Source organism: Bos grunniens, chromosome 10, assembly GCF_055505025.1.
Source record: "Bos grunniens cultivar Pamir isolate PY7600 chromosome 10, Bosgru_T2T1.0, whole genome shotgun sequence".
NCBI classification, from domain to species: Eukaryota; Metazoa; Chordata; class Mammalia; order Artiodactyla; family Bovidae; genus Bos; species Bos grunniens.
The window spans coordinates 80,795,829-80,812,162 of NC_141174.1; the positions used below are offsets into that span (position 1 = coordinate 80,795,829).

Below are 16,334 nucleotides of genomic sequence, written 5' to 3' on the forward strand. Positions count from 1 at the left end.
TGTTCAGAAATTTTCCAGATATGGGAAAGTCTTCTAACGCAATAAGCAACCTCCCCCCCCCGCCCCCACCCAACCCATTTCAGCATCTCTTCAGTATTTACTTTGGTGCTGTCACAGGCAACATTCCTTGGGGATTTATTTGCTAGTCTCCTCATGTCTATCCTGGAATTGCAATCCACGTAACTTTCTGCGTTGCTGAAAGTTCACACGCTGTTCACACGCAGTATCTTGTTAGGGCCTCACAACAGCCCTGGAAGATCACTACGTTCCTTCTCATATTAGAGAGGAAACTAGGATTCTGAGGATCTGACAGGACTTACCTGCAGACACAGGTACACGGAAGCTTGCATTGAGACCTCTGACTCTAATTCCAGGCTGATCTCTTGAAATTCTTTCTGGAAGGTGGTGGAGGATGGCCTCTGTTACGTCTTTAATGCCAACACCTACAGGTGAGTTTTGGTGGCCCCAGCCTTTGGAAATGAGTTTCTTTTGAGAGTGAAATGAGAACAAAGAACCTCAAATGGAGGAGGCAAATGCATGGGGAGAAGGGCCAAGGGACTGACTGTGATTGAATTTTGGGGTACCTCCAGTCCAGTCACTGTGCCAGGGTAGAATCTTGGGAAAGCAGAGCTTAAGCGATGGATCTGTGGCTTGGACTTCTTCCCTTGTGGTGAATGGCCCATCAATTTCACCAAGGCCCTGTGGACTATGGACTTCTAACACATTGAATTCATTGGCCCCTCAGCTCCTCTAAAAGGTGGTGTGTCTGGAAGGACAGTCAGCAGGAAGTTGGGAAGGGGAGTTTAAGGGACTAGACCCTCTTGGGTTAACCTAAGGGAGAGGGCACCCAGTAGTCCTCTCCAGTGGGTCAGAGCTGTCCTATGGCACAAAGCTGAGCACAGCTGGGGTGACCTCTTCAGCAGGGCACCATCAAGGCTCCCTCATGGCCTCCCTCCCCTGTGTGCACCTCTCTGATGACATCATCTGACATCGGTCTTGGAGGAGAGGCCTTGGTCAGGAATCAGGGCCTGCCTTCCCAGAATGCTACGTTGCAGACTATTCTTGGTTCTCTCATCCTCGGGGTCTCAGCACAGATACCACCTCCCCAGCAAGCCTGTCTAAAGTCTCCAATGGCCTCTCCCCATCTACTCATCTATATCACCCTGTTCATTTCCATTACCAGCAACTATCAACTCTGTGGCAGGTTCCTTTTTTTTTATTTACTTGTTTCAGCTGACTTGTTTCTATCCAGCCCACCCCCACAATGGACCGTCAGAACTGTGCCTGGCACATCATGGGAACTGAGAACCTGCTAGATGAACAGTTGGAGAAACAGCAGAACTTCCCCACAAACCCTAAGGGCAGACTGCCCACTGTGTGTGTCCCAGCAGTTTGGCCGAGGGTGCCGGGCCTGCCCCCCAGGCTCCCAGGAAGCAGAGTCGGGGAACCAGAAAGCCCGGTTTATTGAGGTGCACCATGTCAGAGGCCCAGCTCTCCTGCTTCTGCGTGGAGGAGTCCTCTGGCCTCTCCCAGACCTTCCCACTCCGGGCTGCCAACGTTCTGCCCTTGCTCTCGGCTAACAGGGAGGCGCCGATGTTCCAAAGCCAAGACACAGGACAAAAAAGGGGCTCCTGGTGGCTCTAGGTTTCAGCTACTTGGCTCTCTGTGGGGTTAAGATTCCAGAGGGGTTGGCCTTGCAGCGCCCAAGAGCCTCCACCCCAGGCTGAGGGAGGAGGAAGGTCCCTGGAGGGCCTGGTGCCTGCCCCTGACAAAGCAGGGAATAATATTAAATATAAATAATTTATACAAAATGGCTCATACAAAAAGCTGTGGGGGTAAGGGAGGAGGGCCTCAGTGAGAGGCTGAGATGCCTGGAAAGGGCAGTAGGGGGAAAGATGCCTCCGTGTCTCATAGTCCCGAAAACAGCCACCTGAGGACTGGAGGCGGCTCTGGGAGGCAGGTGAGGGCAGAGCAGAGACAAGGGGCTCAGGGGGCCAGGCTGGTGAGCAGAGTGGTGAATTGCAGGGCCTGCCCTGCCAGGTCCGCCACGCACTGCGCCATCTCTTCGGCTGCAGGGCTGGATGGGTAGCCCAGGGCGGCCCCCTTGATGGCCAGCACGGTGGCCCGCAATGCCTGGCCCAGTGCTGTGCCCGCGGCCCCGACCTGTGCTCGCAGAGGGGCAGAGGCTGCCAGGCGGCCCAGGGTATCCCCAACGAACACCAGGCGGTGAGCGGCCACCAGCGCCCGCTTGCCGTGGGGCACAAAGAGGTGCGGGGGCTGCTTTGCCTGGGTGCTGGACATCAGGGCCGCCACAGCCGCCTGCAGTGTTGAGTAGTGGCCCTGGCACTGCCCGGCGTAGAAGTGCAGGAGCTGTAGATCTCCAGTGGGCAGAACCAGTGACTCCCCAGGGGACAGGGCCTCCTAAGGGCGAGAAGAGTATTCAGCGGGACTGCTTGGCCAGTGCCACTTCCGTTCTTATTTCCTTTCTCCTTCCCTCCCTTTGTTCCTCATGCCTTCCTTTCTCCCTGAGCTCAACCCCTTTAAATTGTACCTTCACCTATCAGACAATTTAGATTCTCTTAGTGAGTGACAGGAAGATGCCCAGAATTGACATCTGATAAACCTGGATTCAAACAACCTCAAAAACAAGTCTCTGAATGTCATCATTCCTTTATCTCCTTTATCTTCTTTATCTATGGGGAACCTAGTACTACACTGTCCAATGTAAACATAATGCCAACCACACATGCTATTTCAAATTTCCAAGTAGCCACGTTAGAAAAGTTACAAAGAAACTGGTACATATTTTGTAATTCCATATATTGAAAATGGTGTAGTTTCAACACTGTAATCAATATAAAAGTTATTGAAATTGTTTTTCATACTAGGTCTGCAAAATCTAGCGTGCATTTTATATTCACAGTGCACTCCAGTTCGGACTGGTCACACTTGGGGATCAGTAGCTGCATGTGGCTTGTGGTTACCACACTGGATAGTGCAGTTCTTGTTTCTGCCTCCTAAGGCTGCAGTGAAGATTAGTTGATCTTCACAGAAAGAGCTGAGAACACAGCATTGCAAACTGTAAGCACCGTAAGAGTGCTGACTGTGGCTATGATCAGTGCTGACAGGTGCACTGTACGGAGCACAGGGTCTGGCGCTTGGTACAAACGTGACCGTTGGTAGCTATGGTGATTAGGACCATTCTAGACCATGAGTCGAGGAGACAGTCTCATTTCCCTAGACCGAGAGAGATTAACTGGCGGCTTCAGAGGCCCTGGCTTCTTAGTGGTGGAGCTGGAATTAAGAGCTAGGTCTCTTAGGAACCCAGGAATTCACAGTTGGAAGGAGCCTCAGAAGTCACCCAGCCCAGCAACTCTGTTCCCCTGAGTGCTCGGTTTTCTGACTCCTCTCCAACACATTCTTTCCTCTCTTTCTGAATTCCTGGTATCCTTTTCTAAGTTCCAGCTCCTTTCTGGATTCTAACTCCTCTCCACCCCAACTGTCCTGTTTCACTGAACTCTTACCCTCCTCCTAAATATATTTCCCTTGATGCTTCAGTTAAGAACACCCCTTCTTCCAAGTTCCTGTTCCTCCTCCCCTGCCTGCTGCTCTAGCACCAACCGCACCGGTTACCTGCTGCTCTGGCAGCTCCCTCTCCAGCTGCTCAGGATCCCCTGGGGAGGCCTTATCTGGAGGCCTGGCTTCCTGAACTTTATCCATGCCCTGCAGTAGGGGATAAGGGCCTCAGTGCAGGGGTAGGGGAGCAGGGCAAGGCAGCCCCCAGGGTCTTCCCACTCCTCCCCACTCCCACTTCCTCCTGAAGGTCTCTCCTCCCATCGGATCAGCAGCCTCCTGACTCTGGGTCTGGGAGAGCCCTAGTGGCAGGTCAGAGAGCTTGGGGACCCCAGGTTGGGTTGCGGCACTGACACAAATGATGTGGTCCAGTACAGGGGTCCCAGGCCACAGGGTGCAAGCTCAGCAGAGGGAAAGAAAGGAATGGAGGAAGCCAGGGTCTGCCTCTGGGACCTCAGGTCTTGACCCCTGTTCTCCTGGAGGCATTCTGGGGGCTGACTGAGGCAAGCTCACCTTCAGGTGGACGTAGTCGTACTCCTCGGCCACTGGGATGCCCTCGTACTCGTTGTGGTGTCCTGCTGGGTGGTCCTCCACCTCCCTGCCCTCCGGATCCCCCTCCACCTTGGGACCCCCATAGCCAGGCAGGCGCGGTGGGGGTGGGGGCAGGGGCCTGTCCTGGATGCTGCCCTTCCGGCCTGGAGCAGGAGAAGGAGCCGGGGAAGGGCTGGGGGCCTCCGGCACAGGCAAGGCAGGCAGGGGGCGACGGGACAGACTCTCGGCTGAGGGCAGCCGGGGCCTGTGTGGGGGTGGGGGGCTTCTGGCCAGAAGGAGGGCCAGGGTGTCCAGGTCACTGGAGGCCGAAGCTCCCAGGGGCTCTGGAGAAGGGGGTGTCTCCGGCCCCAGCAGAGGGACATCGTAGATGCCCTCGTCAGCACCCCCGCCTTCCCCATCTGCCAGCAGTTCCTCTGGTGCTTCGTACAGATTGAGGAGGGCTGATGCTCGTTTCAGGTTGGAGGGGGCAGCGTAGAGGGGGGGCCCTGGCTCCCGGCCCCCCTCCCACTCCAGATCTAACTCCAGGTCTGATGGTGACTTTGGGGCCAGAGGCACGTCATAGGGAGCTTCATCCTCTCCAAGGGACTGGGGGGCAACCTGAGCCAGAGGGCGGGCAAAGGAGGCCGGGGAGTCATAGGGGCCATTGGAGGGAACTCGGAGGGCAGTGGGGGGTACGTCATAGACCTGCAGAGGAAGAAGTTAGTTACTCTCAGGCTCGGCAGTGGGCTCCCCACTCCCCTAACCCATCTTCGAGAGCCATCTGTCCTCTGTCCAACAGACACATGAACCCCTAGCCCTCACCTCCAAGGCAGCTCCAGGGGCAGCCAGTTGGGTCCCACCACCTCTGGGGACCTTGTAGATGGGGTCAGGGGAGGGTGGGCAGGGTCCAGTTGGAGGTCTCGAGGTAGGACAGAGTCGAGCTGGGGGTGGCACCACGTACAACTGGGGGGGATCGACAGGCAGGTGGGTCAGGTGGAGTGGGGAGCAGGGAATCATAGTGTGCGCCCGGGAGGAGCTTAGACACCTTCCATCCCCCTCCCTGTGCCAGTGGAGAAAGAGCCCAGAAAAGACTTGGCAGACAGGATTTGAACAGCAGAGTCAGTGCAGAGCTGGGGGGTCTCAGGGCTCTTCCTGTTCCCACTGCACCAGCAGAGAGGAATGGGTTGTCCAGGATCAGGGCTGGGGGGCTCCTGTGCTCACCTCCTGGTCCTCACTGCCATGTTCTGGGGCTGGATGTGGTGATCCTGGCTGGGTTGGGGGCACCTGGGAGAGGCCAGGCTTGGGTGCTGGGCCAGCGGGAAGGAGCTTCACTCTGTTGGCAGGCACGATGCCCTGCTGGCCATGCAGGGAGCAGAGGCACCAGCCATCCAGCCCACCAGCGCCTTCCCTCTGCAGCACCCGTAGAACGTCCCCTCGGCGGAAGGACAGCTCCTGCGGGGACTCAGCTGTGTTGTCGTACAGTGCCCGGGCCAGCTGGGCCTGGTGGGTGAGGTGGGAGCAGGGAGAGGGGTCTTCACACACATCATCAGGTCACGTTACCCCTGCTCAAAATACAGAGCTCCCTGGTTTCCTCAAGCTAAACATCTGACCTCCCGACTCAGCTCTTCCTGATGGGCCCGGCCTGGCTTCAGTGCCATTCCCTGCATTCTCTCTCTATTCTTTGATCTAGACAAGCTCTTTCCCACCTCAGGGCCTTTACTCTTCCTTTACCCTTCCCTGACTCTTCAGTTGATTCGACCTTTTCATCCTTCAGTTCTTCAATTTCTTTATTTTTTACTGTGCTGGGTCGTCATTGCTGCATAGGTTTTTTCTCCGTTGCGGAGAGCGGGGGCTACTCTCTAGGTGTGGTGCATGGGACTCTCACTGCAGTGGCTCCTCTCACTGCAGAGCACAGGCTCTATGTGAATGAGCTTCCATAGTTGCAGCACATGGTCTCAGTAGTTGAGGTTCCCAGGCTCCAGTGCACAGGCTCAATAGTTGCTCTGAGGTGTGTGGGATCTTCCCAGACCAGGGATTGAGCTTAAGTCTCCTGCATTGGCAGGCAGATTCTTTACCACTGAGCTACCAGAGAAGCCCCTTCAGTTCTTCTTAAATGTCTCCTTCTCCTGGGACTTCCCTGGTGGTTCGGTGGTTAAGATTCTATGCTCCCAATACAGATAATGCAGCTTCAATCCCTGGTCAGGGAACTAAGATTCTGCAGGGCATGGCCAAAAAATAAATAATGTCTCCTTCTCACTCTTCTCCCCACCTCCTTCTGTGTCTGTCTCCACCTATTACTTCCTTCACATTAGTTTATACTGTTTGTCTGAAGTGAAGTGAAGTGAAAGTCGCTCAGTTGTGTCCAACTCTTTGCGACCCCATGGACAATACAGTCCATGGAATTCTCCAGGCCAGAATACTGGAGAGGGTAGCCTTTCCCTTCTCCAGGGGATCTTCCCAATCCAGGGATCGAACCCAGGTCTCCTGCATTGCAGGTGGATTCTTTACCAGCTAGACTACAAGGGAAGCCCATACTATTTGTCTACTTACTTTTAAAAATACATTTCTTCCCTTGTACTGTTAGCCCTGTGAGAAAAGGGACTATTATATTCCTAGCCCCTGCAATTGGCTTGACCTGGAATCAGTCCTCCATGAACGTATGCTGAATGAATTACACAGGGAAATCTTGCAAAGGTCTCCCATGGAATCTCCATCACCTTCCCTGTTTCCCAGTCAGTATCCCCTACAAGCAGGTTAGATTAAGCAGCTGCAGAGATACCTCATTCTGAGAGAGACTGGGAGAAGTCCAGCCCAGACAGAGCCCGGCATAATAGGGAAGAAAACAGAAACCAAAGCAATTGTTTTGTTCTCAGTCTTAGCAAGTAAGGTTCTACCAGCAGAGGCTGAAGTTACCATGAAGAGAAAAGTATATACACTCGTGTGTGTGTGTGTGTGTGTTTGTGTAGGGGGGCTGGTGGCCCAACCAAGAGCAAAGATTTATCAGACTGTTTCCAGTTCTCCTGGTGGGGATATCTAAGCTTTTTCCTTTGAGAGCTATGTGCGTGTGTGCGAAGTCACTTGAGTCGTGTCCAACTCTTTGTGACCCTATGGACCATAGCCTGCCAGGCTCCTCTGTCTGTGGGATTCTCCAGGCAAGAATACTGGAGTGGGTTGCCATTTCCTCCTCCAGGGGATCTTCCCAACCCAGGGATCAAAACCGCATCTCTTGTGTCCCCTGCATCAGCAGGTAGGTTCTTTACCACTAGCGCCACCTGGACACTATAGGCTCAGGTAAATCACAGACACCAAGTTGCAAATTATATATCCAGACACTGAACAAGTGTTTGCACTAATCATCTCATCTCATTTAATCCTCAACCTGATAAGGGAAGAGTCATCATTATCCCTGTTTGGAAAGGAAATTGGAATAGAGAGCTTGGTATGTTGATATGTTGCCCAATGACATACAGCTGGTGCAATGTGATTTGAACTCCAGGCTGTGTGATTCCAGAGGCTGCACTCACACTGTTTTTCACAACCACAAGCATAAGGATCTACTTTTGGGGAGTTCCCTGGTAGCCTAGTGGTTAGGATGCTGGACTTTCACTGCCGAGCCCCACGTTCAATTCCTGGTTAGGGAACCCAAGATCCTGTGAGCTGTGTGGCATGGCCAAAAAGAAAGGATCTACTTTTTTCTTCTTGTATAGTAACAGTAGTAAAGTCAAGAGGGCCTGTGACATATATCTGGACAAAATTATAATTCAAAAAGATACATGCACCCCTAATTTCATAGCAGCACTATTTACAATAGTCAAGACATGGAAACACCCTAAATGTCCATTAACAGATGAATGGATAAAGATGTGGTGTATATATCCACATGGAATACTACTCAGTATTGGAATGGAATGGAATACTATGGAATTCTACTATAAGGGAATACTACTCAGCCATGAAACGGAATACTACTTAGCCATAAACTACACACACACACACACCCCCAGTGGAATATTACTCAGCCATAAAAAGAATGAATAAATGCCATTTGTAGCAGCGTGGATGCAACTAGAGATTATCATACTAAGTGAAGTCAGAAAGAGAAAGACAAATATCATACGACATCACTTATACACGGAATCTAACATATGACACAAGTGAGCCTATCTGTGCAGCAGAAATGGAATCACAGATGTAAAGAATATACTGCTGGCGCCAAGGGGGAGGGGTTGGGAGAGGGACGGAATAGGAGGTTGGGGTCAGCAGATGTAAGTTTTTATATATAGAACGGATAAGGAACAAGGTCCTAGGGTAGAGCACAGAGAACTATATTGAATATTGTATGATAAACCATAGTGGAAAAGAATACTAAAAAGGAATGTGTGTATATGTATAACTGAATCGCTTTGCTGTAGAGCAGTAACTAACACATAATTGTAAATAAACTACACTTCAAAAAAAAAAAGACGATCCATAGCTCAAACATGATTTAAGTTCATAGGAAGTTTTCACGATGTTCAAGTTCCCTTTACTAGTCACTCATCACTGGACTCTGGTTCCACCAAGTCGTTTGGTAGAATCAGGCTTAAGCCGCTCACACTATTAAAATATATTCCACTTCCGATATGTTTGCTAGTGGCTTACACAGAGATGGTAGAAAACAGGTAGTTAGGCACTGAGTAGTTAGTACTGAGCAGGTAATCCATGTGGATTGATGAATATGGTGAAACTTCTCCATCGGGTAGGCTGCATTTGGTCAACAGACACTGGGGGAAGGACGGCCTGCTCAGCCAGGGAGAGTGCATGCTCCTCTTGACTGATATTTCCCTCAGGTAGAGAGGTTGTCCAGCCCTTTATAGCTGGATGAGATTAACAACAAACTGACTTCTTGCCTGATTCCAAATTCATCAAACTCTTTTCTGATTACATTTTGGCTTCTAAAGGCAATTGTGCCACAGCAAGCAAACATGCTAGCCAGATGACACAAATTCCTGGTTAGCTTGGCACTTTTCTTTCTAACTATAAATTAGAAATTGGTGTTTTGGATCCAGGCAGGCAGTTAAGAGCATTGTTTTTAAGGCAGACAGACCTGAGTTTTGAGTCCTGGTTCTGCTGCTTTCGAGCTGGGTGACTTTGGGCAGTCTGTTTAACCTCGCCAAGACTCAGGTTCCTCCTTTGTAGAATTCCATATCCATAGCTGAATATCCACTTTCAGATAATAACAGTACTAGCTTCAGAGTTGTTGTGAGTACTGGATGAGACAATGCATCAAGAACCAGGACATACCAAGACAAAGTTTAGGGCCAGTAAATACTCGAAGAAGATTAGCTGTTTTCAGGGTCCTGTGTGTTTCACGGGTATAAATACCAACACTTTCCCCTTCCAAGCAAAAAGAAAGATCTACCTCCTGGGACTATAAAGATGATTAGCTGGCTCCTGAGGCAACATCTTTATGTCGGAGTACCCCCTCTCCCCCTTTCTGGCTCTGAACTAGAGTCTTCTCCCCATCATATAGATTGAGAAGCTAAAAGGAGTTTGGTCTGAGAAGGAGTGAACATCTAACTCATCCTTGAGAGGTGTGGGAGGAGGTGAGCAGCCATGCTTCTCTTCCCAGCGTCACAATCCTCCTTCCTAGAATGCCCATTCAGAGGAGTCCAGTAAACAGGTGGCAGCTCCGATTTCCCTGGGCATCCTAGGGCCTAGCGAAGGGTAGAAACGGGATACAGTTGCTGGGATTCAGTCTACAGGAGTACAAGACAGAAAGCAGGGGCGGGGCTGTGAAGAGCTCCTCCTTGTGTTCAATTACAATTCTGTCCAATGGGATCAAACCTCCCTTGCAATTGCGGGAATCCTGCTGGAGTCGCTGATAGACTGATTGATGATGGGTGTGGCCACCCCAGCTCTACTCCCTCCTCAGGGGCCCAGCTGACTTGTGAGGGAGTGGCTGCCCTAAAGAGGGGTGGCAGTGAGCCACACGTTTCCTGGGAGGCCTCCTCCCACTGTCCCATCATGCCAGCTGTCTCCTCCCTTTGTCCCCAGTCCCAGGAAAGTGGCCAGAGGCTGGGTGACATCAACCTCCCCTCCTCTCTCTATTTTCCCTTGCTCCCTGCCTGGTCTCCATCTTTTACTCTATTTCCCCTCCTTTCCTCCATCCCTCCTCTAGAGCAGGGCTTCCTTGGGCCTTTTGCCCTCCGGTTTTCCTGGAGTCACCTCCATTCTTTCAGCTCCCTTTCAACCTTTTACAGCCCTCCCAATCACAAACCCCTGCCAACCTCCAGTGGCCATCGGTTCCCTCCCATAGAAGAGGAGACTCAAGCTTGCCCCCTCCCCTCCTTCCAGGGGCAGCCTCCAGAAAGAAAGAGAGGAGAATGGGAAGGGGAGGAGAGAAGGGGAGGCCAGACCCAGTAGGAGTTAGGGATGAGAGGCGAGAGGAGGTAAGGGAAACCAACGTGCCAGAAGGGGGACACAGTCTCCTGAAGAAGCAAGGGACGAAGGAGCGAGACAAAGAGAAGGCAGAAATAAAAGTGACAGGAGTGCAGGACAGACCGTGGCGGTCTCTGCCCGTCAGCCTCCTCTCTCTGGTTGGACTCACCGACGTGGCTATGGCCATGGCCTTGGCCTTCCTCGCGGCCAGCTCCAGGCCAGGCTCGGTTTCGCTGACTTCAGCAGCGGCTGACCCGCACCATGGAGGCGGCCCCCGGCTGCGGCGCCTGAATCGTGGCCTCCCCAGAGGTTGGAGGAGGAGAAAGAAAACCCACAAAACTCCCCAAATGGGAGGCAGCTTGGCCGGGCAGGAGGAGGAGCAGGGCGGGCCGGGGCGTCGCTGCGGGACCTCATCCAAGGGCGCGCGCTCTGCCCCGTCCCCGCGGCCTCTCGGCGGCTGCAGGGTGGGCCAGGCCCCGGAGCTGCCTGTCCTAGGCCTCGGGGGCACCCTGGGTCCGCATGGGCCCAAAGCTCCCTTCCAGTGCCAGGACGGGCGAGGAGGTGGGAGCTGGGGCTGCGCTCGACGCCTCTTCGGGCCGCTCAGGACGGCCCTGGGGGCAGGGAGAAGCCGCCGGGGCGGTCGGGCTGGACCAACTAGTTTAGGGGCCAACCTTTCCCACCCGGAGCCGCGCCGGAGAGCGGTGCTCCCAGGGCTGAGATCCGGGCGTCGGGGGCTCTGCAGCAGCCCCGCTGCGAGGGAGGGGGCGGGGGTAGTGAAAATCGAGAAGTTTGTCTCTCTTCAAAGTCGCCCGACTTGGCAGCGGAGGCCAGGCTGGAGCCAAAGGCCTCGGAGAGTAGGGAGGCTGGGCTGGACGACCCCAGTGGCGGCTTTCTGCCCCAACGCTCGAAGCCCCCAAGGCGAGCTCCCGAGCACGCACACTTGCTCGCAGCGCGCCTCGGGGTCTGGGGGCGCCGGGACCGTGCCTCGCTACGTGCACGCGGGCCGGGCTCGAGGGGGCGGGACGGCCTTCCCCACGCGGCCCCTTCCAACCCTCGGCGCCAACACTCCCGCTCCCACCTTCGGCCCCCTGGCCCAGGACGCTGGCCCCCGCCGCCCCGCTTACACGCACCCTTGGCGGGGCCCCTCTGAGCGCCCCAGGGCTCGTGGCAGCCCAGGTGTCTCTGGGAACCGAGAGAAAGGCCACAAAGCAAAACAAGGAGCAAACAGAAGGCTAAGGAGGCGCAGCGGCTAGGGTCCTGCGGACTCGCCTGGAAGTGGGGGGGGGGGGCACTGAGAGGGCTGGAAAGGGTCCGGGGGTCGCGCGCTGCTTTCAGGCTCACCCCCCGCTCGCGGCTCCCCTTCCCTCCCCTTCCCAGGCTCCCGGCGCCCTCTGGGTGCAGCTCCTTTCTCCTCCCCTCGGGCCCTCTCGGCTCCGGCGCGGGGCTCAGTCCCGGGGATTAAGAGAAAGGAGGGAGGGGAAAAGGGAGGGGAAGGGAAGGGGCGGAGGAGAAAGGGGGACGAGCCCTCCAAAGGCGGGTGTTGAGTTTCAGCTCAGGACCCTCGGGCTAAATTGCGCGCCCCCTCCCGGCTCGTCTCCCCCTCCAGCTCCAGCCTGACGTCGCGGCGGACCTCCAGGTGGTCCGGTTCTCTCCCTCCTCGGAGCTTTCGTCTCCCCGTCACGCCCCCGCTCTCGCCCGCCAGCCCCGCGCCTCTCGGCTTCCCTTTCATCAGCCCCACAACTGTCTTTCCTTTGGGAGGGAGCGCGCTCCCTCCGCCCTTCTGGGGTCCTCAACGGAGCCTCTCTGCTCCCTCAGCGTGGCCTCCGCAGGGATGGCCGGCCGGGGGTCTGGAGCTGACACAGATTCTAGCCCGGGCGAGGGAACGTGAGGCCTGAGCGGCTGGTTCCGGAGCTGGGGGCGGGCGAGCTGGCGGGATGTGACGCCTCTGCCAGTCTAGGCCTGTCCCCTGCCCTCACTCTGGCTCACTCCTGCTGCCAAGTGGAGTAGAAGTGGTCACTGCGGACACAAAAGGGCAGGACTCGTTCAGAGAAGCTGGGATTTGGAGCCCCAGGAGCTGAAAGGACGAGGCTCTGGTCCTCACACCTGTCGGCCCTATTATTGCTCCTTTGCGTGCCGGCATCCCTTCAGCTCCCCACTCCCTCCCCGCGTTCTTTCTCTTGGAAAGAAGACTTCAGAGCCCCCTCAGGGACGCTGGAAAAGCCGCCTTCTGTTTTTGAGGTTCCTAGAATTAAAAAAAAAAAAAATGAGATGCCAATCTGGATTGAAAAGCTGTAGCATATTTTCAATATTTACGTTTAACGCATTAACACTTCAAATACAATAGACAATGGCTCTATGCATAGCCTCATTTGGAGATAATATCTGAAGTCTAATTTAAGGCCCTTTGAGAACGTGAGGCCTTGGATAGAGGCTCCCTACTTCCCCTCCCATCCACCCCACCTCCACATTCCACAGAGCCACAAGTCCAGGCATTTGCCAGGAGGGGAGGGAGAGACACCTGCCCCAGCGCCTTCCTCTCCCTATTGCTTGGGCGCCTATGAACAAACTCAGACTCCTTTGGGATGGGAGAGGAACTTTTAAATTTTCAGATGCATTCTCAGATGCACCTTTTCTAGCTCCAGCCTGGTCCAGCCTCTTTCAGACCCCAGCCCTAGGGGCCTAGCTGCCTGGAATACAGATAGTCAGCTACTGGGGAGTGACGGGTATAATCTCTGCCCAGAGGACTGCCAAGGCAAATTGGGGCTCAAGATGGAGGTGGGTAAGAAACACAGTTCTAAAGATGAATGCTCTGACTGGTGCTCGGGAAATAGAGACTGGAAAAGACTAAGCAGGAAGGAAGTGCTGGGACCTGGCAGAATGGTGGTTTGGGAGGTGGGCAAGAAGGCTCACTGCCTTCGTTGTAGCTGAGGGTCTAGCTAGTGCCTGTAGCTAGGTGAGGGAAAAGGGAAAGTGAAAGTGAAGTTGCTCAGTCGTGTCTGACTCTTTGGGACCCCATGGACTGTAGCCTACCAAGCTCCTCCATCCGTGAGGTTTTCCCAGCAAGAATACTGGAGTGGGTTGCCATTTCCTTCCCCAGGAGATCTTCCCAACCCAGGGATTGAACCCGGGTGTCCCGCATTATAGGCAGATGCTTTACCATCTGAGCCACCAGGGAAGTCCCTGGTGAGGGGAGCAGAGTGCAAACCTGCAGGAAAATGAATCTGTGCTTCTGGAGTGCCCAGGCAGGGAATGGAGTCAGTCAGACTTGGGGAGAGGTGAAGTGAAGTGGAAGGTCGCTCAGTCCTGTCAGATCCTTTTCGAGGCCATGGACTGTGGGCTGACAGGCTCCCCTGTCCATGAAATTCTCCAGGCCAGAATACTGGAGTGGGTAGCCATTCCCTTCTCCAGGGAATCTTCCTGACCCGGGAATCAAACCCAGGTCTCCCACATTGCAGGCAGATTCTTTACTGTCTGAGAGCCATCAGGGAAGCCTAAGAATGCTGGCGTGGGTAGCCTATCCCTTCTCCAGGGAAACTTCCCAACTCGGGGATTGAACTGGGGTGTCCTGCTTTGCAGGACGATTCTTTACCAGCTGAGCTACCAGGAAGCCCTGGGGAGAGGTGGGGGTGGGGGGGTTTGTCAGCTGTGTGAAGTTGGTCAAGTTCTGGAACATCTCTGAAGCTCCGTTATTCATCTGGAATAGTGACTTTGGTGAGGTGTGAATACATGTGAAGTGCTTATCACGATGACTTTCCCTCTTCACCTTGGCTCCCCATGACCCCATCCCCACCCCCATCCCCAGCTTGTACCTTCAGGAAAGCTCCAAGCGTTTCTGTGTCAATGGCAGGTGGAGTCTTCTCCTTGTCCTTATGACTCATCTCTGCCCTCTCCTTTGCAAACAGAGGTTTAACGTGATTCTAACTTGTTCAGGGAGGATTCTGGGTCCCAGGTTAGGATGGAAAAAAACCCAGACTGGATGGGTAGCTAAGACCCTGGGTGGGCGGCTGACTCAGATGGGGGCCCTTGACTTCGGGCCTTGCCTTTGCCATTGTTCATGGAGTAGAAAGGAAGGAACTCCTCCATTGGGTTTTCTGGGTCCCAGTCTTCTCTCCCACTCATGTCCCTCCCCAGCAGAGCCCTCCAGCTGATCTCATCCTCATCCTTGAGATTTTTAATTGTGACACATGGGATCTAGTTCCCTGACCAGGGATTGAAGCCAGGTCCCCCACACTGGGAGCAAGGAGTCTTAGCTACTGAAATCCCCCTGCCTGCTTCTTCACTTCCTCTCATTCTACACTCTTCCTTAGCTTTTGTTTTCCAACCACATTGTCCTTTCTGTTTCTTAAATGTGCCAAGACCTTCCACCTCTAGGACTCTGTTGTCCTGTTTTCCTCTGCCTGGACCATCTTTCCCCAGAACCTTTCCATCATCATGTCAAATTCCACATCTTCAAAAAGGCCTTCTCTGACTTTTTAAGTTAAAGTTGCCCTCTTCCTCTACCAATTCCCCACCCCCAGTAATTCCCTATCTCTTAACATTGTTTCACTTTCTTCATAGCACTTACTATTATCAAAAATTACCTTGTTTCCTTATTTACCATCCCTCTCCGCCTAAGACATGAGGCAGGAGCCTTATCTGACTTGTCCTCCTCTGCCTTCCTAGCATTTAGAATGGTGTCTGGCATCTAGTAGGTGCTCAATAAATGTTTGGCAAATGGATGAATGAGCAGGGCAGCCATGACTGTAGGATTGAGAAAGGCAAAGGCCCACCTGGGGAGGAACCAGCCCTTGGCTAGGGGAGGGAGTTGCTGAGTTTTTTGTCCTGTTCACTCTGATTCTCTGCACGTCTCCCAGGCAAGAATGGGTTCTCTTTGAAGGCAGACTCCTTTTGAAGGCAGGGGAATCTTTGTAACTAAAGGTGGTCCTATAAATTTATTTTTCTGAGCTCCAAAATCACTGCAGATGGTGACTGCAGCCGTGAAATTAAAAGACGCTTGCTCCTTGGAAGGAAAGTTATGACCAACCTAGATAGCATATTCAAAAGCAGAGACATTACTTTGCCAACAAACGTTCGTCTAGTCAAGGCTATGGTTTTTCCAGTGGTCATGTATGGATGTGAGAGTTGGACTGTGAAGAAGGCTGAGCGCCGAAGAATTAATGCTTTTGAACTGTGGTGTTGGAGAAGACTCTTGAGAGTCCCTTGGACTGCAAGGAGATCCAACCAGTCCATTCTGAAGGAGATCAGCCCTGGGATTTCTTTGGAAGGAATTATGCTAAAGCTGAAACTCCAGTACTTTGGCCACCTCATGCGAAGAGTTGACTCATTGGAGAAGACTCTGATGCTGGGAGGGATTGGGGGCAAGAGGAGAAGGGGACGACAGAGGATGAGATGGCTGGATGGCATCACTGACTCGATGGACGTGAGTCTGAGTGAACTCCGGGAGTTGGTGATGGACAGGAAGGCCTGGCGTGCTGCGATTCATGGGGTCGCAAAGAGTCGGACACGACTGAGCAACTGATCTGATAAATAATTAGCAACCAGTGCCATCATGGTGTCCCTATCGGGTTATGGGAGTCTGTTCTGAAGGCCTCCATCTGGGCCAGGCAGTCTCCCGTCAGTTGTGGGGTCACAGGGAGGTTGAGGTGCTCCAGGGCTGAGGACAGCATCTATTTACCAGCAGGGGGCAGAAGTATTTCTGCATTTTAACCCCCTGCAGCCCTACCGGCCCCTCAGGTGAGTGCACCTGAGCATCCACGACCCTGCTGAGCCCTGCGGTTCGGTTCCAGCACTGTTTCAGGGGCTGCTAAGCT

At 53.6% G+C, this 16,334-nt stretch overlaps 1 protein-coding gene across 2 annotated transcripts; it reads right to left on the bottom strand.

The window, feature by feature from the left end:
* Positions 1 to 1,198: 1,198 nt before the first annotated feature.
* On the bottom strand, positions 1,199 to 11,976 carry EFS (embryonal Fyn-associated substrate). 2 transcript variants are annotated; one of them, XM_086322406.1, is made up of 6 exons: positions 10,694 to 11,976; positions 5,326 to 5,604; positions 4,927 to 5,067; positions 4,087 to 4,809; positions 3,634 to 3,723; positions 1,199 to 2,421 (listed from the first exon to the last, which is right to left on the bottom strand). In XM_086322406.1, the coding sequence occupies exons 1-6, from the start codon at positions 10,709 to 10,711 to the stop codon at positions 1,987 to 1,989; spliced, it is 1,686 nt and encodes a 561-aa protein (XP_086178532.1). In that variant the 5' UTR covers positions 10,712 to 11,976; the 3' UTR covers positions 1,199 to 1,986. The 2 variants fall into 2 exon arrangements, with proteins under 2 accessions (XP_086178532.1, XP_086178531.1); XM_086322405.1 differs by lacking the exon at positions 4,927 to 5,067 and having other exon boundaries at positions 10,694 to 10,726.
* Between the last annotated feature and the right edge of the window lie 4,358 nt (positions 11,977 to 16,334).